This window comes from Triturus cristatus, chromosome 7, assembly GCF_964204655.1.
Source record: "Triturus cristatus chromosome 7, aTriCri1.1, whole genome shotgun sequence".
NCBI classification, from domain to species: domain Eukaryota; kingdom Metazoa; phylum Chordata; class Amphibia; order Caudata; family Salamandridae; genus Triturus; species Triturus cristatus.
The window spans coordinates 1,209,988,897-1,210,009,587 of record NC_140590.1 but is presented as its reverse complement, the minus strand read 5'-3'; the positions used below and the strand labels follow the sequence as shown (position 1 = coordinate 1,210,009,587).

At 47.2% G+C, this 20,691-nt stretch overlaps 1 protein-coding gene across 1 annotated transcript in view; it reads right to left on the bottom strand.

Annotated features, from left to right (window-relative positions):
- Nucleotides 1-20,691, bottom strand: part of PFAS (phosphoribosylformylglycinamidine synthase) — a 257,939-nt gene that overhangs the window by 28,699 nt on the left and 208,549 nt on the right. The window contains exons 22-26 of the mRNA XM_085618581.1: nucleotides 17,320-17,439; nucleotides 3,261-3,406; nucleotides 1,634-1,844; nucleotides 1,063-1,154; nucleotides 343-457 (exon numbers count right to left, since the gene is read on the bottom strand). Coding sequence (XP_085474707.1) covers nucleotides 343-457; nucleotides 1,063-1,154; nucleotides 1,634-1,844; nucleotides 3,261-3,406; nucleotides 17,320-17,439 — 684 coding nt within the window. The remainder of the gene's footprint in view (nucleotides 1-342; nucleotides 458-1,062; nucleotides 1,155-1,633; nucleotides 1,845-3,260; nucleotides 3,407-17,319; nucleotides 17,440-20,691) is intronic.

Below are 20,691 nucleotides of genomic sequence, written 5' to 3'. Positions count from 1 at the left end.
TAGGTCTATGAATCAGTACGGTATGCCTTTGAATCAGTACGGTATGTCTATGAATCAGCAAGGTATGTCATCAAATTAGTACGGTATGTCAGTAAAATTTGACAAACAGAATTTTTATCAGCATTTAAGATAGCAATCATCAATACCGATTTTAATTTAAAATACATATTCATATATATATTTTAGCTCACTGTAAAAGGCAATCAAAGTACTTACTCAATCAAATAATTTATTGAACTGGCTTTACTACGCGTTCTATTCCTTGGATGGTACTAGGATGAGTGCATAAATGAGATTAATTTCTAGTATACTACACAAGTTTATTGTTTATATAAAACTCACCTTTAGCAGATCCTAACACGTCTGCATAGCTGAATCCTCCAACAAAAACTAAACCTCTGAAGGAGTCCAGGGTAATTGCTCCAGAGCAGAGGTCCTGCATGGTCACATCCCACACCTAAGAAGAACGGAATGGCAACATGAAATACATGCATGACTTATGCTAGGACGCGAAAAAGTGACAAAGAGGGAAGACATTTGAATCTCCCCTGAGTACTATTTAAAGATAACAGATAAGGAAGAACCGGCTCCATCTCCATAACTGCCTGGTACTGGAGGGAAGCAGAGACAGCTTTTTGACAGACTGGTATCACAAGGTGGTCATTTCTCAAGGTTGCCCCCATCTCCCCCTGCAGGTTTTGTGACAGTACCTATGGGACTCCATGATATAGTTACACAATCCGATTACATAGTCAGATTGTGATTTGCCCAAACTCTCTCAAGATATGGAAAGCAGGAGAAAGAAAAAATACAGTTCTGGAGAAAGGTGCACTGCCAGGGCTCTGATTCTCAAACCAAGTGAAAAAACAAGAAATGCTGCGCAGAAGACAACAGGAACAGACAAATGCATAGGCGCTTGGAAGCAGTACCAGGAATGTTGCTTTCCATGACTGAGTGTAATCAACAGGTACCAGAATGGCACAAGAGGCTCAGCTGTGGCAAGTTACATAGATGCCCAATTTCTATATATTGGAACAGAGAATCAAAGTGCCCTGATCTCACCTGAAAGCCAGCCATCAGTAGGGCAGCCACCATCTCACGGTCCCCATTACTCCCCTCCTCCCGCAGGACGGCAACTCGAGGTGGAGACACACCTGTTAGTGAACAAAACCTGGTTACGATGTACACAGCGTATGCACTGTTGAAGCCTATGCACACAGCTGTGAATGCATAGTTTGCTCTCTACGTGTGCCATTAGCCACAGTGATCTACAGTGATAGGAGATGTAACTGCAGAACATACAACAATGTAATCACTACACTGCTAATTGCATAACCATGCTCTATAAAACCAAAGATGACCTTTAGCATAAAGAACATTTCCTAAATACTACAAGAGGACTCCAAATCATCTGAATATTGCAGCAGAAGATGATGTCTCAGGCCACAAACGTAATGTAACATGAAGAGGGAACAGAATCCTTTACACACTTAACAGATTTAGAGCTTAGAGTACTGTTGCCACAGCTCTAACACTCATTGTTCAATGCCTAGAGACTTAAAACTCTGTAAATTACTATAACATCCACCATTCCAGTGCTCTTCGAGAAGTGTAGTACGAAGGACATAATTACCTATTTCCTGAAGAAGTGGAGACTGTTCTGAAGGGTCGAAGGAGAGCTTGAAGCTGGATCCACTGCGTGTGCTAAGCCCAGCCTCTTCCTGCGATACACAGACTGGATTTGCCTGCAGCCTCTCCAACTGAAAGCTGGTGGACTCCCACAACCCTCTGAGGTAAGCCATCTCCTCGCAGAGCACATTCTCACCATTTATACAAACTTTAACCTGGACAAAATCCAAAAGAAGAAAGGAATTACAAGGAACATATAATTGCTTATGGACAAAAAATAAAGATGAAAGAGAAACGGTGCTATTATTCAAATGCCCTTGAATGCATTCTAGTTCCTCGTGCACAGCAAGCATGCTCAGTTGCGGACACCCTAGCCATTTTTTCTAGACTGTGTGGACTCTACACCTGGCCCATGCAGTTGTACAAAGGCCAAGCCAACAGTGGCTGAACAAAGGTTTGTGGAATACCAAACATCATTTGACTGTTCAGTAATATCCCTTCCTGCTTTCTCCTTTGCTCCACCAAATACTCATTATATCCTCTTTTTGTCTCCCTGTGCTATATTATACGACTCTTAACCCAGTCACATTCTGTGAGGCTGTGAGCCTTTATGGATAAAGGTCCTATGTCCCCTCTCTGCCTCAATCAAATGATGCAGAGTTCGACCCACTCCCCGTCGTTCTCGGTTATACGAGGAACTATCCCTCACCACCATACCTTGGAGATTGGATGTATCATCAATCTATAGTCCCTATTCTGTGGGACTTCACATGCGCACACCACCACAGTCGCTAGACCATTCTTGCGGTACTCTATGCTGGCTGTCACTCCTTTTCTCTGCCACCGAAAAGTTTCTCTCACTGCCCGTTGAAGGCAATCTGCCCCTTAGTCCACCTTCTGGAGTAGGGCCAAGTTCATGGGCAATGGATGAATACACCTTGAAAAGACCCAAAGACACAAAATAGTGCAAGGTGTGTTTGAGTCTAGACTACAGCAACCCAGAACTGAGGGAGCCAGCAAATTGGGTACATGAAATTGAGACCGTACAGATCTTTTCATATGTGTACATTGCACATTCATAATTTGAGGCACAGAGAGAAACGTACTTGCCCAGAATCATTTTTATTTATTTAATTTGGCCAATGGCACTTCCCAATGCTATTGGTATAATCACCAGATCACATCTCTAATGTGGATTATTTCAGAGTGAGCAGAGACTAATTCCACTCATACAAGCTCACATTCACTTAGTAGGGGATTCTTGCTAAACACGGGGCAATGACTGTATGACAGTGTGCAGCTACTATGACCAAAGTATGTGCATGGAGACAATACACTACAGTACTCATGTTAAGGAATTGCCCAATTAACAGTCTATTGGGACGCACCTTTACTAATATATGTGCATAATCACACATTTCCCAACATTTATCATGTGTTTCCTTTTTTCATGAATTTCAGTATGTATTATGCAACATACTAGAGAAGGCTTCAGGCCTCATAGGCACACCGGGAGAACAAGGAGGCGAGGAACGGCCACCCTGCCTATGAGCAACAGTAAAACAAAGCAGGTTCTGCTCACCTGATAGAAGTGGTAACCTTTCTATATTAATCCAACTCTATTAACTTACCAAAGACTGTGGCCCCTGTCCTGAAGTACAGCCGATCTTTATGCATTGCACTCCTGCTGCTCTGTACTTCTGAGACACTGTGTCCACAGCAGATTCCTGGACCTCCAACACCAAGCCCAGTTCCTCTGCAAACAGGATCTCAAGAGCTGCAGATAGAAAGTATTCATCATGCCAGAGAACTTGTGTACATTTTGAAGCAGATGTTCTTGTGCATTAATTCACTATAGCGAAAAAAAGATTGTTGTCAGGTCTATTTATTTGGCTTGATGTTTTGGTGGGTTAGGTTACATTAAATCAACAGAAGTGAATTTTGCAAGAAAAGTATCAGTTAACTGTAACAATCGGTTTGTAGCATGTAGAGGTGTAGATTCACATGATGTGCACACTCCTTTCACCTAGTGTTGGACTTCGAACATTTCAAGTTGTTTGTTCTTGAAGGAGATTGTTTCAAGGGGATTCGTGGTACCTTCCCTGAAACCCACAACACACAAGGACAAATACTCCACTTCAGATTTTGTTTACCTCTAGGGTATGTGTGGGGCTGCAAAACACTAAGGGCTGATTACGATGTCTGGCAGAAAGCCTCCTCTCGACAGTCGGAATCTCCTCGACCGCGTCGGAATGCTTCAGCCTGACTTGGTCGGTTTCCAATCCTCCCGACCGATTACAATGTTTGCGGTCGGATTACAAACTGCATGCTCTTTCTGAATCGGTTCCGACAGGCAGTCGGAGAATTCATGTCGGCTGGAACTGGATTGTACAGCTCTATGGACAGCATTTCCGACCGAGCGATCATTATGAGAGCAGACGGAAATACACAGACATTTTACACTGTTATAAAAAAATGATTAACGAGGCGAAAAAAAAGTTCTATGCTCAACAAATAGAGAATGCTAAGAACTCGAGCAAACAATTGTTTGGAGTAGTACAGCAGTTGGCAGGTAAAGCAGTAGATCTAGTCCCTCCCTCCTCGCAGAGTTTTTGCGACTCTTTAGCTAAATTCTTTTTTACTAAAGTAAATGATATCTACGTAGAGTTTGCTTCCAAGGATAAGGTAGATATTAATTTTTTTTTTTTTTTTTTTGAAACCGTTTATTGCAGTTTATAAAAGTTACAGGTATGGGCCTACAACCACCCGGCCGGCCGCTAGCGAATCAAAAGCATAGTAGACATGTACAGTAAGAAATCTCTCAGCGGTACACTGTGGGAAAACAGGAGCAATCAATGGTGCAGGCCTCACCGCCCCATGCCCACAGTACGGTTCCATTTTCTTAACACAAAACAACCTCAAAAAACCACACCCGCAAGGCAACCCATAATCCAAAATGACAACACGTGCTCCATTAGTGGGGGATCCAAACCAGCAGCAAAACACTGAAGAGGGGACTGGGAATGAATCAGGGGCTGGGGGACCGCGTGTCCGTGGCCGGGGGAGGGGGGCCATCTTGGGAGACGGAGCAGGCGAGGCAGCCGGCAGCTGTGGCGGCTCACAAATGCCCCCACGGTAGGCGTTCCAGGGGCCCCAGATTTTCATCCACGCCCCAGGCTTACCCCTCGCCACATACACCACCTTTTCACGGAACATACACCAATCCATGTGCTCCTTCCAGGCCGACACCGCAGGGGGCCTCTGGGATCCCCACAATTGAGCAATATCACGTTTCGCGATCATGTATCCCAGAGTCACCCACCGCGTCTGCGGAACCGAGTAGTCATTCGGTTCCCAAACATTCAACAGGCACCTCCTCGCTTCAGGCAGCAGCGCTACACGCGTGACCACACGCAGAACCTCATGCACACCACGCCAGAGTCGCTCCACCCTCGGGCACTCCCACAGAATATGCATAAAAGTCGCCACCGCTCCACAACCACGCTTACACAGCCCGTCACCGGCAAAACCCATACGTAGAAGCCGTGGCCCCGTCACGTAGACCCGGTGAAGGATCTTGAGCTGGACGAAACGAAGGCGAGCCGGGATGGCCACCTCTTTCGGAGAGGCCACCGCGGAAATCCAATCCTCGTCGTCCAGCTCCAGCCCATCGGCAACCCAAGCCTCGCGTAGACTAGTCAGCAGGCACGATCTATCGTTGATCAGTTTTTTGTATATGAGGGAGATCGTGCTGTCCGGGACATGGCCATCTAGCACTCTGTCCTCCAGGGGGGAAGACTCCGGAATGGATGCAACATCCGGGAAGACGGAGCCCAGCGCATGGCGGACTTGTAGGTACCGAAAGTACTCAGTGCCCTGCAGCTGAAACTCCGCCTGCAGCGTCTCAAAAGTTTTGAAGCCCCCCCTCGTCCAGAGATCTCCCACTGTGCTGATGCCGATCGTGTCCCACTTCCCGAAGCCCTTCGATGTCCACAGGGAGCCCAGCCGCTCAGACGCATACAGCGGCGACGCCCGGGTCAAACGGTCCTTCCACCCCATAGCTGCATTAGCCGCGTGCCAGACACGCACCATGACCCGCGTCGGTCCCGTCAGACGGGAGTCGGGCGCGCCAGAGTAGAGCGCTCGATTATAGTCGCCACCGGGCAGGAGCATCTTGTCCATCTCAAACGCCGGGTTTAAGGCGGGCCCGTAAAGGCCATGATTAATTGCAGCTAGTTGGGAGGCCCAGTAATACCGTTTGATGTCCGGGAGGGCGACCCCCCCATCGTACCACGGGAGCGTCAGTTTAGCCAGAGCAATGCGCGGTCTCCCGTCCCAGAACAGGCGCCGCTGGAGGCCCTCCACCTCACGGAAGTAGCGTGCCGGTACCAAGTCCATAGTATTCTGGAGGGCGTAGAGGAAGCGTGGCAAGGACATCATTTTAAACAAGGCCGCTCGGCCGAGCGGCGAGAGTGGCAGACGCCGCCAGCGCACTACGTCCTCCTTCAAACGCTGGAGGGGGGGCAGTAGATTCCGCTCATAGCGGGCCTCCGGGTCAAGAGTGATGTATATACCCAAGTACCGGAAACCCTGGGAGGCAATCTGGATAGGACAGTCCCGCGGGAGGACCGGAGCCTCCCCGGAAATCACATAGACACAGGATTTCGCCCAGTTGATGACCAGGCCTGAGTTGCGACCAAAGGAGCGCAAAACATCAACTAGGACGATCAGTGATTTGCGCGGGGAGGCGAGATACAAAAGGATATCGTCCGCATAGAGGGACACACGGTCCTCATGCTCGGGGGTCCAGCGGAGACCACGGATAGAGGGGTGCCACCGCAGCCACTCCGCCAGGGGCTCCAGGGCCAGGGCGAACAGGAGAGGCGACAGGGGGCAACCCTGCCGCGTGCCCCGCCCCAGCGCGAACGGGGCCGATACTCGCCCATTCACCACCACCTGCGCCAGCGGGCTCGAATATAGCAATTTGACCCAGCTGATGAAACCCGGGCCAAACCCAAACTTAGCCAGCATCGCCCAAATATACGGCCATTCGAGCGTGTCGAACGCCATGGTGGCATCCAGGGACGCCAAGATGGCCGGCTCCCGCACAAATGGGGCACGCGCGAGCACTCTGTGTAAGCGCCGCAGATTAAGCGCCGTGTTGCGGTGTGGTATAAAGCCCGATTGGTCTTGGTGGACCAAGTCGCCCACCACGCCAACCAACCGGTTGGCCAACACCTTGGCGAGGATTTTGGGTTCCGCGTTCAAGAGCGAGATCGGCCTATAGGACGTGACCCGCTCACGGGGCTTCCCCTCCTTGTGGATCACCACAATTGTAGCCAGACGCTGGTCCGGCGGGAGGGAGCCCTGCGAGTGGGCCGTCAGGAACATCGCACGCAGGTGGGGCGCCAACACGTCCGGGCGTAGCTTGTATAATTCAATGGGGATACCATTGGGGCCCATGGCCTTGCCGGATGCAATCGAGCGAATAGCCGAGGCAATTTCGTCCGAGGTGGGAGGGGCGTCCAGCGAATCCCTGTCCTCCACCGTAAGGGAGGGCAGTGCAATATCCCGAAGCAAGGCATGGGAATCTTCCTCCGAGCAGGAAGAAACAGGGGAGTAGACTCCGCGGAAATAATCCGCAAAGCAGGAGACAATGGCTTCCGGCTCAGTGACACACGCACCATCCACACCCTCAAGCACAGGCACCACACGGCTCGCTCGCTCCCTCTTATCCAACCACGCAATCAATTTGCCAGCCTTGTCACCCACATCATACAATCGCCCCTGCTGCTCTCTACCGAGGCCCCTGGCCGCCTCCGTGACGAGGGCCCGATAGGCCGCCTGCTTCAGGTGGAGAACGTGCAATTTGGCATCTGTTACCCCGCTCCCCAGGTCACCCTCCAGTTCTGCAATCTCGGCCTCCACCCGGGTCACCTCCTCCCGCTCGCGTCGCCGGGCATGGGAAATAAAGGAGAGGGCCTCCCCCCTAAGGACTACTTTGAAAGCCTCCCACAGGGAGATGGCCGACGGGACCGACCCCACATTCTCATCGAAATATCGCTGCAAGGATTTAATCAAGTCAGCACGAATGGTGGGGTCGCGCAAGTACCATGCGTTGATCGGGGCCACCCTGCCATCCCCCCTCGGGAAGACCTCGAAATGCAACAACACTGGGGAGTGGTCAGAGATACCCCGCGCCAGATGGCGCACCTCCCCCACCCTCCCTGCAAGGGCCGCCGGGACAAGGATATAATCGAGCCGTGAGAGGCTACCGTGGGCACCCGAATGGAAGGTGTACTGTTGCCATACGGGATGCTTTAAGCGCCAACAGTCCACCAGGCCCAGTGTGTCTAAAAGGCCAGGCAGCCACGCCTGTGCCCGGGGGAGGTCCCTAGGAGGATGACGATCCAGAGACCCAGAGGCAACCGCATTAAAGTCCCCCCCGACCACCATCAGGCCACTCGGAAGCTCCAAAAGGAGGCGCCCCAGATCCGCAAATGTAGTGGCTTGCAGCCCAGGCGGGACGTACACTGACACAAAAATAAACACTCTACCCTCCATTCGCCCCACCAGAACAGTGTAGCGTCCCCTCCCATCATGGCGCACTTCATCAATCTCCAACGGGAGCGAGTTCTTGACCATAATACCCACCCCCCGTGAGCCCGAAGTGAAGCCGGAGTGGGCCACCAAACGATATCCCCTCCGATTCATGGCATGAAAGGTGTTACCTATCAGGTGCGTCTCCTGCAGGAAAACAACATCTGGGGACACACGTTTTAAATACTGCAGGACCACACCACGCTTGATCCTATCCCCCAGGCCATTGACGTTCCATGATAATACAGTCAAATCCCTACCCCCCATCATACGTCGAAACAATCGGTCGTCCCCCCCGGAGCATGCTACTAACATGAAAACAGTTGCGGGCTTGCCTTGCGGTACCAACAAACAACACACCCCCCCCACCCCCCGTTCCCAACAAAACTCCCCCCTCCCTGCACCCCTGCATGAGCCCAGACAGCCCCCCCAAAGTGCAGTGTGCCTGTCGCCCCATAGCTAAATACTAACTAGTCCCCCAGAGGAGGAGGGAAGCCCCCAGCAGACCCCACACGACCTCCATGGGAGGGTAAGATACAAATGCAAAATATAGAAAGGGAAGAACGTCCAGAGCAGGGCCTATACAGTCACCCCTCAATTCTGATCCGGCGGGCCCTCCTCGCCAGCCGCGCCCCCCCCGCCCCGACCCCCAGGCAAAGTATCTAACCAGTCCCCAGCCGCCTCGGGCCGGTCAAAGAAGTGCGTACGACCATCCACCTCCACCCGCAGCTTAGCCGGAAAAAGCATAGAGTACTTGAGGTTTAGGTCTCTCAGACGACGTTTAATCCCAAGAAAGCTCTGTCGCTGCTTCTGCACCGCCGGGGTAAAGTCTGGGTAAAAGTGCACATCCATGTTGTCCATCCTGACCGGTCCCTGTTGCCTGGAGGTCTGGAGGATGGCGTCCCTGTCCCGAAAATTAAAGATCCGGGCAATAAGAGGCCGTGGCGGGGCACCGGGCTTAGGGCGGCCCCCGGGGACCCGGTGGGCACGTTCCACCGCAAACAACTTACTCAGCCCCCGGGGCTGGAGATGGGTCAGGATCAAGTCTTCAACAAAGAGATCCGCCGCCTCCGCCTCTCGTCCCTCCGGCACACCGATGATACGCACATTATTCCTCCGGGCCCGACCCTCTGAGTCCTCCAGTCGCCGGTCCATCAGGGCGCTTGCCTGGCCAAGCCGGCGCACCTCCTTCTGGAGGGCCACCACGTCAGTTGTAAGGCTCGTTGTGGTGTGGGTCAGGGAATCGACTCGGTCGTTTGTTTTCGACAAGTCCGCCCTCACAAGGCCCACATCCACCAGGACCGAATCGATCTTCTGCGCCAAGGTGTCGAAACGCTGGTCTACTGAGGCCTTCATTTCAGCGATAGCGCCCATGACGTCCCGGAGAGTCAAATCCACAGGATGGGCAGAGGCCTCCGTCGGGCCCGCCGGGGATGACCGCGATGCCTCCGGAGAACCCTTCGGGAGGGTGTAGCGATCCATACTATTGGCCTGGTGCGCCGTGCCACGGCGGGTCGTCTTCAACTTTGCCCGGTCGCCATCTTGTTTGGTGGACATGCTGGCCCTTCCACCGTCGTGTCAAGATCTCCAAACGGGCCGCCACACCAAATCACGGGTGTCAAGGGGGGGGCGGGGGGCGACCACCAAGCCGCGGGTCAACCCACCGCAGGCGGGCCAGCAGGGCACCCGGACAAGGCCACACCACCGCACTCCGCACAGCAGCCCGACCCCGCCACAGAGCAGGGAGGGCGCAAAATCGAAAGTGAAAGTGTGGGGTACGCGAGCCGCCCAGCCCCGCTCGCCGCTGTTATTCACCTTGTCCCCGGATCGCCCCACTACTCCAATCCGGGGGGCCAGCGAGGGGTAGGCCGCAAACTTCGGTCGATGCTCCCACCGGTGTCCGGGGTCCAAATCGAGCCCAAAAAACGGGTGGCGCCTCTGCTCGGGTTCCCTAACACAGTCCCCTCAACAAGGACAGGATGTCGCCAGGATTAATTAAGGAGGTCGCGGAGGTCCTCGGGAGCCTCGCACCTACGCGGCCATCTTGGTTGCGCGCTAGGCTCCTCCTCCGATATTAATTTTTTTAATCACGATCGGTTGAACTGTTCCTTGGACCAATTCAAAGATATAGATACTGCACTCATGAGGACCATCATACAACAAATAAAATCAGGATCGGCATTGGATCCTTGTCCCCCAAAAATTCTTCTCCCAGTCCTGGAAACAATTATAGAGACTGTTACCTTAGTCTGTAACACTGTATTCAGAACAGGGATCTATCCAGACAGCCTAAAAAACACAACAATCCAACCTCTTCTTAAGAAACCCTCGCTGGATAAAGAGGAGCTGAAAAACTACAGACCAATTGCTGGGCTACCATTCCTCGCAAAAATCTTGGAAAAAGCTATAAACTACCAGCTGGCAGAATACATTGAACAACATAAATTGCTGGATAACACACAATTTGGTTTCCGTAAGTTTCATGGCACGGAGACAGCCCTAATTAAAGCCGCAGATGACATTAGAGTCATCAAAGACCAAGGTGGGACAGCAGTATTAATACTGCTGGACCTCTCGGCGGCTTTCGACACGGTCAATCATTCTATTTTGATTGACCGTGTCGGAAATCTAGGCATTCAAGAAAAAGCCAAGAATCTGCTTGCCTCCTTCCTATCAGGCAGGACACAGGTAGTGACGCTAGGCCCTTTTAAATCTGCTAATCTGGCGTTACCTTGTGGGGTTCCACAGGGCTCATCTCTAAGTCCGACACTCTTTAATATCTATGTGTCGGACTTAGCTAGGGTTATTAAACAACACCAGATGAGCCTGACCTCTTATGCGGATGATACCCATCTTCTGCTGCAATATTCAGATGGGGAGGAGGTAGCGGCAAGGTTCCAGGTCGGTATGTTGGCAGTTAGACATTGGATGGCAGAGAATTGCCTAAAATTAAACTCTGAGAAGACCGAGGTGATCATCTTTGGGAAATTGTTCCCAGAGTGGTCATCCGTCTGGTGGCCTCCAACCATGGGAACGGTGCCGACTCTGGTATCTAAAGTCAGGAATCTAGGTATTGTCTTTGATGACAAACTTAATTTTGCCTCTCATGCAAATCGGTTGGCCTCAACTGCATTTCAGAAATTAAGGATTGTCAAAAAGGTCATCCCGTTCCTACCTGAAAAGGCTGCTAAAACAGTGGTAAGTACTTTAGTTCTCTCGTCTCTAGACTATTGTAATGGCCTTTTTGCAAATGCACAAACTTGGGTGATAGCGAAAATGCAGTCAATCCAGAATGCGGCGGCAAGATTGCTTTCCAAAACTCCCAAGTTTGCTTCTATTAGTCAAACCATCAGGGATTATCATTGGCTTACTGTCAAGAATAGGATTAAATTCAAGACCTTATGTCTCACCTTCAAAGCACTAAACAAACAAGGCCCACAAGTTTTTCAAGATCAACCCACCAGATCTTTAAGATCCGCGACTAGTTTACAAATCACTGTTCCACGCACAAAAACGGTGTCTTGGGGAGACAGACGTTTTGTGGTATTAGCTGCTAAAATGTGGAATATGCTCCCTCCACATATCAAATTAAGTCAATCCCTTTATCAATTTAGAAAATCACTAAAAACTTGGTTGTTTAACCAATAATCATGCCTTCTGTATCTGCTATATTTTCATCCTCTTTATTACTGAAAGTTATAGCGCCAAGACGCCCACGGGCAATCGCTGCGCTTAATAAATTGTCTAAATAAATAAATGTCTGTTTCCAACAGTCTTTCTGAGTTGGCCTGTCCGACACACAGAGGCTGTCGGAAAGTGACTTTGCGAGCTCCTAGCAGGCCCCCCTCCAACCTGCAGCCTCTGGTTGGGGACTGAGGAGGTACCCAATTGATTCCCTGTAAAATTCTGCACTGTGTAGCAGGCACGGTGGGGTGCACGTGACAGGGTGCAGGGTTTTTCTCAAACACGCCATTTCCCCATAGGAGCCTGTGTTGTCGGGCAGAACACAGGCTCCCATAGGAGTCAATGGGACTCCGATCTAACAGTGTTCATTCGCATCGTAATTGGTCGGGCGAAACTGCCGGCCCCCCCAATCGGGCGGATCTAATTTTGAGACAGAGACAGGCGTAAAGTTTCCACACAACAGCGTAATCGGCCCCTAGGTCTGTGGAATAGAAAAGAAATGTATGCGTACTAAAGTGAGCATATATGTGATGATGTTAATCCATTTTGCATTGTGCTCAATTCCAGGAAGGTGGTTAAGGAGAATGTAAATCTAAAACACTATAGGCTGCCTTACAAATGTCTGCAAGTGGGATTGTATCCAAATATGCCTTTGTGGCTGCTTTTCGCAATTGAAATGCGTCCTACATACATCAGGGAGTACATGTTTGGTTTTGTGATAAAGCGGAGTTCATGTAATGTGCAAAAAAAATAAAAAAATACTTATTTGTTTTTTCTAGCGGACAAGCTGTGGGAGACATAATACCGGATGGCCCTCAGCCCATCAGTGCCTTTCGGCTTGTGATTGTGGCTGTAAAACTGTATTTTGGCAGAAAAACTATGTCATTATGTACCTACATAAGGTGTTCCTCTAATGACTAATCTTGAAGTTTACTAACGTTTCAGAGAGAGAACGTTCACAAGAAAAAGTGCCTTCTATAAGATGAACTACAGTGGATGTGAACGGAGTTGCTTAAAGGTTGCCTCCATAAGGCTATCAAGGACAATACTGAAGCCCCAGGAAGTAACCAGGATGCCGCCTGGAAGGAGTTACCCCTTTAAGACCTTCCATGAAGACCTTACTGATAGATTGATGTTTCCTGTACCCATCATGAGTGCTCTTGCTAGGGGACCAGCAGAGGGTCCAGAAGAACCAGTCTGTGGGTGAACAAGTAATTTTAATTATATTTATATATCGCTTACTACCCGTGGATTAGGTGGATTAGTGATAGATTAGTATAGGGAAATCTAAATTGTTAATTCGAGCAGTGGACATGTGAGTTTGTTAGTTGGACTGAACGGAGGAATAGAGAAAGGAAGAGTCTAGGAAGTTTAATTGGGAGATCATAGTAGTAAGAGAAGGTTTGAGATGAGTCAAACGAGGGATAGAGGAGGGAACAGTACAAAAAAGGGATTAGGGAGATCATAGAGGTATAATTAGGTTTGGGATGAAGAAACAATGACAGTGAAACATTTGGGATAAATCAAAGGAGGGATAGATGAGGGAAAAATAGTAGTACAATTAGGATTGGGGTAAGGCAAGGAGAGCTAGAAGAGGGAAGAGTCTATAAAGGGTTATTTGGGAGATTATAGGAGCAGAATGAGGTTTGGGATAAGTCAGAGTGGTGGCAGAGGATGTAATGAAAGATGTATCAGATGAGAGAGTAGTGAATTGGAGAGAGTTGAAGGGTTTTTAATTTTTCTGTTTTTATAATGGTCTCATTTATTTTATTTACTTTTTCTACAGTAGGAGTACAGTAACAAGTGTATAGATACAAATTATATAGAAAGGTATACATGTATTTAGAAAATAAAGAGATATAAAGTTGTTTTATATAAAGTCTCATATGTACATGTATGGATAAACAAACACTCCGACTTTCAAGTGTTGCTATAAGTAGAGCGAATTTCTTATGTATTATTTATTTCTTTTTATTTGCTAATATATATTTATTTTTATTTTATATTTTCCCCAATATTTCAGTAGTGAAGCACTAACAGATACAATCGTTATGATCATATTTACACATTTTGATAGATAAATAAAATGAGACCCATAAGCGTATAATCAAATAACTTATAAATTAGCACCTATTGTGATAGATAAATTTAAATAATCTAGAGACCTACAATTATATAATCAAATAACTTGTATGTAAACTATGCAGTGACCTATATACATGTTACAAAAGGGGGTGGTGATGGACGGAGCATCAGAACCAATCAATCACTCACACCCAGTCAACAGATCTGGGTTTGACCCATCACCGCTCCTCAAAACAATGGGATTTAAGAAAACAAACACCTTAAAGCAACCCTTTTTGAAAATAGTCATAGGGCCTGGAACTCTATTCCATCAGCAATTAAGACAATGCTGTCTTATGACCCCTTCAAGATAGAAGACCCTAGTATGCCATCATCAAATATATTCAGTCCTGTATATCACTGCAAATACTTAATGCAATATTTATTACCAGGAGATACACTGAATTTCTGTTTAACTGTTATCATTTGTTGCTGACAAGAAGCAGTTCTTGTGTAAAGTGTTCAGCCACCTACTGGATGTTTGAGCTATGCAAAATTCCACAAATAAATAAACAAGCATCCTGCTCTTAAAATGGGTGATAATAAATGAGTTAGCCCTGTACAAGGGGAAGTTTTTCATAAGGTGCAGTCACTGCACGCAATTCTACATGACGCATGTTAAATATAAGTACATTTAAAACTGAATATTTCGCTGGTTTCAACCATTATGGATACATATTGATTAGCGCATGTACATAATACCGATTTTAGGAAATCGGCCTTTTTTTGCGTGGTCACCTCACATTGTTCGGCATTTGATGGGCCCTATATTTTTGCTGGTTTTAGAACTCTGCGCACTTTACCACTGTTAACCAGTAGTAAAGTGCCTGTGCTCCCCCTTAAATATGGTTAAATTTTCGTATTCCTAATTGGAACCTTTAACCTGCCTATAAATACCTTGTATACAAAGTGCATCCAGGTCTTGGACATTCAAGTGCCACTTGTGGACTAAAAGGCCTATTCTACCATCCACTACAGTGCCAGTGCTAACATGGCTTCAGGCTTACCCTGTATAGCCGGACTGCTGCAGTTTAACCTGCAGTATAATCTGTTAAAATAATCTTTTAGCACGAACAACCTTCCATTAAAAAATATGTAAATTACCCCTACGTAAGTCTTGTAGCCCACAAGGTAGAGAGCACGACATTTAAAACTGGGACATGTAGAAAATTAATATTACCATCTCCCTACAGTGACAAGGCCCAAAATGCAACTTCCATGGTGGGAAGTCAAGCTGTCCTATGTAGAAATACATATTAAAATACAAATACTGCTAATTTGGGAAAGGAGCCAGCTAGAAAAATAATTTCACAACTGTTTTAATACTAAGCACAAATCAAATTTAATAAAGTTGGATGTTTAATAAATGGTAAGGAAAAGCACATTTTACAAAGTTACCATTCACATGCCTGAACTGTCAGTAGACTCATTTGCATTGGTACTCCAGCTTCTCCCAGCTAGTGATTAGCCTCGAACAGGTGTAAAAAAGGTACAAAATGCCTCCCATGAGAAATCAGTAGACTGACCTTAATCGGCAGAGATGATTCCTCTCAGTTTAACAGAATATGTAGAGTAGGGCAGTCCTTTTGACAGCATAGTGCTTGAACCTGCTTGACACGTCTTTTTGGCCACATGTAACATTTGGGGGTAGACCTGAATAAGAAGCCATGACAACTCTAGTGTATTACTTTACAGTTTATGAATGACCCTGCCGTTGTCCTACCAGCCTTCTGTCTCTGCGTTTGTTTTGGGTACAGTGCCTGCCTCAAACTGGATGTTAGTGTTAAACCTGGGAGGACACTAGGATTACCACAGTACAACTCCTCACGAACAGCCCCAGCTCCCAAGTTAAGTGTAGACAACACCTTCACCGTCTCGGATTTGCTCTGACATACTGCATTTTGTGCCTGTTTGTAGTAAAGCACACAGGAAATCCTGAAAAATTAGATAGGTCAAGGCCTGCAAACCATTACCCCATTGATTTGAGACGTGGGAGAAGTCATGCCAATCCACTAGCTGTTGCCAGGAACAAATGTGACATCACCGGGTACTCACTTCAGAACACCTTCTAGATTGCAGTAGATCAGAAGAGGACTGGACATGCTGTCTGACCTAAGAGAAACTCTGAAGGACTGAACACCCTCTTGTACACAGGACAAAAATGTGACTTCCAAGGGTCAGTTCACTGACCTCCTCTTTGGCTATAGGGAGACAATAAGCTGCAATAGACCTTTTCATGTAAATGCCCAACTAAGCAGCAGTGGCAACTAGACCTGTGTCTCCCCTGAATTCATGGTGCCTTGGAAGTGCACTCCTGTGGTTGACTGGGACTTAAAAGATGAAGTTAGAAGGTGAAAACATTGACCAGGATGAACCTGGTTGGTGTATCCCCCCACACCCCATCGCAGTCTGCCTCAAATCAACCTTTTGGTTCCAATCTACCGGACTGTTTTTGGCGCTTTGTGCTTCTTGGCACTATTTTTACTAAAAACCTCCAAAATTCATATCTCCAGTTCCCCTTATTGGATTTGTCATTTTAGTATCATTTTATTTAATAAATCTTAATCTATTTTTCTAATTCAGTTTGGGATTTTTATTGGTTTGCATTTTTACTTTATTACAGTTTTAGTACTGCAGAAATACTTTACACATTGCCCCAAGTTAAAAGTGTCTGCTCTGTGCCATAGCTACCAAGGGATTGAGCTCAGGTTAATTAATATAGGGACTTTGCAGGTTCACCTTGATAAGAGTTGTGATTATTTCTTGAGGTGGGAAATCAACTCCCACAATAATTAATCCAATTTCATACATTGGTGTATATTTTGTAGCACAAAAGTAAAAACAGCCTGCACTGAATTTAAAAAACATTTCTAAGATCATACAAAAATCTGAATGCTAATAGATTTCTGCACACTTTACTTTGCGTCTGCAGGGAAACCGTAGCAAACCGAGGCACTTGAAAACGGGAAAACTTCCCAAAAAGATGAGGCCTTTCAAATGCTGACAGGGATGGGAAGAGTTAGTCACGTCTGGCATGGTTGACTTACTTGTTTCTCAGAAAACAGAAATAGGGTAGTCCATACAGTTCCTGCAGGAACTGTTTGGATCCCCCTATTTCCCTACTGGCCAGTCTACTTCTGCTGTGAAACAAGAACACAGTCACTTGCATTTGAATTGTACGTATAAGTTCAGTTATTGAAATACCTTACTCGGAGGCAAATCCTCTCCTCATGTGTTTCTGGTGATTAAGTCTGCTTCACAGATCCCACACTTCATACTCACCACTGGCTCCAGGCACAGAAAGGTCCACTTCCATTCCACAGTTTCCTGCAAATGCCATCTCCAGGAGGCAGGTAATGAGCCCCCCATCACTGACGTCATGGCCAGCACTCACCAAAGAATCTAGAAGACATGACATGCAGTTACAGCAAAGGGCTCTTCTATAAGTATAAGGGTCTCTTCATTGATTAAAAAGTTCTTATGAATTGATAGTATGGATGTGCCTTTTGATTGAATGTACGAACGAGTTAAAAGATTATAGCGGAGTGCATGGATGTATGAGTGAGCTATTAAGGGCATGTACAAAGGGTGAATGGGTGCATGAATCAATAACAGAATAAGAGCAGATGGATGGCTGGATGAATGGTTGAGTGGATAGATGATTACCTGTTACAGCAATCTTCCAAGCAGAGGCCTCAGACAGCTGTAGTGATAATGTAATAAAGGAATTCCAAGAAAACCCAATATTATGCCAGTGCAAGCATGAAAGCAGACCTGGGCACCACCATGCCAATAAAGGAAATAATATTTAAAGACTTGACAATATTATGCCTGCACAAGCCATACAACACGGGTGGCAACCATCGTGCCAAATGCCTTAAATATACCAAGAATTTTCACCTTCAGGCAGGTGCAAACATCCCGGACAGGTTACACAGAGCACACATTTAAATACATAATTGCATCTTTATTGAAGGACATTGTGGTGTTAAAGCCATCAGAGGCACACTGTCCCATACAATGTCTATATTGAATCAGATGCAAGGTGAGATCGTGCACACTCCTTATTAAAAGAACCAGAGAGGTGCCAATGCCTGCTTACAGCAAATAACACTGTTTAGGTTGAGCCTGGGCAGCGCATGCGCTGCCCTGCGAGGCATGCTGTATTAGAGTATGCACTTGAAGCTCCGCCCATTATGCTATCTAGGACAATAAATATATATAACAATATATAAAGGAAAGAGTGAAAAAGCATATACAAATCAAGTTTTAAAAACTAAATGATAACAAATACAAACATGTTAAGAAAGTAAAAAAGGATTCCATATCAGTGAAAATAACTCTAGTTGATCTTGAATATTATATATAATCCTTTCATGCGAAGCATTTTGAATCATAGCAGATAACCAGGACCCTTGAGGACTAACACAGCTTTGCCTGATATCTGTTTCTGAAATGATTTTAATGCCAGAAAGATTGCTAGTAACTCCAAATGGTTGATGTGGAGTAGCCTTTGCTGAGGTGTCCATGTGCCCTGTATGGTGTGATGAAGAAGATGAGTTTCCCAGCCGGTAAGCGATGAGTCTGCTGTTAGCACGATCTGTGGAACCAGCTCTATGAACGGTCGCCCTTTGGAAATGTTTTGGGTGTTCCACCACTGCAGAGAGCGTTGTGTGCGGCCATCCACCAACACCAGATCTGTCAGCTGACCTTGAGCTTGGTTCCACTGACATGCTAAGCATTCTTGTAAAGGGCGCATCTGGAGTCTTGCAGGAGGTACTATGAACATGCAAGAGGCCATCATCCCGATTAGTCGCATGAACACTCGAGCTGGAAGTGAGTGTTACGGTTGGAATCTTGCTATAAGAGCTTGCATGCTTGCTATCCTGGCTGGACTGGGATATGCAAGGCTTTTTGAGGTATCTATTGTTGCACCCAGATATTGTTGGATGTGGGATGGTTAGAGGTGAGACTTTGGGAGGTTTATGGTAAACCCCAAGTTGTGAAGTAGTTGTATTGTGGCGTGTGTGTGATTTACACACTGGATAGGTGAATTTGCTTTTATGAGCCAGTCGTATAAATATGGGAAGACGTGAATCTGTTGTCTTCTTAAGTGGGCTGCTACCACTGCCAGACATTTTGTGAAGACCCTGGGTGCCATGGTGACTCCGAACAGGAGTACCTTGAACTGGTAATGCTGGTCGTCTACCACAACCCGAAGGTATTCCCTGTGCGCAGGGTGAATGGGAATGTGGAAGTAGGCGTCCTTGAGATCTAATGTGGCAAGGAAGTCGCCTTGTTTGATTAAAGGGAGGACCTGTTGAAGAGTGACCATATGAAAATGGTCAGATTGCATGTAGTTGTTTATTGGTCTGAGATCCAAGATGGGTCTGAGGGTTCCGTCCTTCTTTGGAATGAGAAAATACAGGGAGTAAACCCCTGTGTTCTGGTGATGAAGGAGAACTGGTTCTATGGCATGTTTTTGGAGAAGGGAAAGTACCTCCTGTTTTAGAAGCGTCAAGTGTTCTGTGGACATTGGACGCTTTCTGGGTGGAATGTGCGGGGGAATGGAAGTGAGCTCCAGGCAATAACCGGATTGGATGATTTATCTCACCCACCTGTCTGTGGTAATGGTGTTCCAGACAGGTAGGAACTGTAGCAATCTTCCCCCGACCGGAGTAGAGTGGCCTGGGGGGAGTGTAGGGAAGTCATTGTTTAGGGGTGGAGGTGGCACGAGTGTTGGTAGTTTTGCCTCTACCCTTATTGTTATTGCCGCTGTAGCCTCCTCTGTAATAGCCTCTTGTAGATGAGGTCTGTGTTGGACTTTTGTAGGAAGTGGAGGGGTTTTCTGTGGAGAAACCTCTAGAGGCGCCTCTGTAAGAGGAGCGACGAAAAGAACTTCTGGGAGCTTGCGATTGCAAGGCTCCCATTGATTTGGCAGTGTCGGTGTCCTTTTTCAACTTTTCTAAAGAGGAGTCTACATTGGGTCCAAAAAGGTGTTCCTGATCAAATGGCTGATTTAATATAGTGATTTGGACCTCCGGCTTGAAGCCGGAAATGCGCAGCCATGCGAGTCTGCGTAAAAGGACGCTGGTGGTAATTGCCCGGGAGGCCGTGTCTGAGGAATGGAGGTATTTGTTATGACCTTGCCTTCCTGGACAAGATCATTAGCTCGTGCCTTGTATTGATCTGTAAGGTGGTGTAGTAGGGTCTCTAACTCATCGTAATGTGCCCAATCATATCTTGCGAGGAAAGCCTGTGTGTTAGCAATCCTCCACATGTTAGCTGCTTGGGACGCAGTTCTCTTTCTGGACGCGTCCAGCAGTTTTGATTCTTTATCAGGAGGTGGGGCATCTCCTGTGGTTTGTGAATTGGACCTTTTCCTGGCGTTGGAGACCACTAAAGAATCTAAGGGTATTTGTCCTTTAATATAAACAGGGTCAGATGGGGCGGCTTTATATTTCTTTTCTACCCTGGGATTAATGACTCTGGCCCTTACAGGATCCTTGAACACCAAGGGAGCATGTTGGATTACCCCTTTTAACATGGGGAGAATGGCACTGGATCTTTGTGATGGTTCAAAAGTGTCCATGAGGAAATCTTCCTCTATAGGGTCTGTATGTAGGTTTACCCTGTAGTATTCTGCTGCCGCAT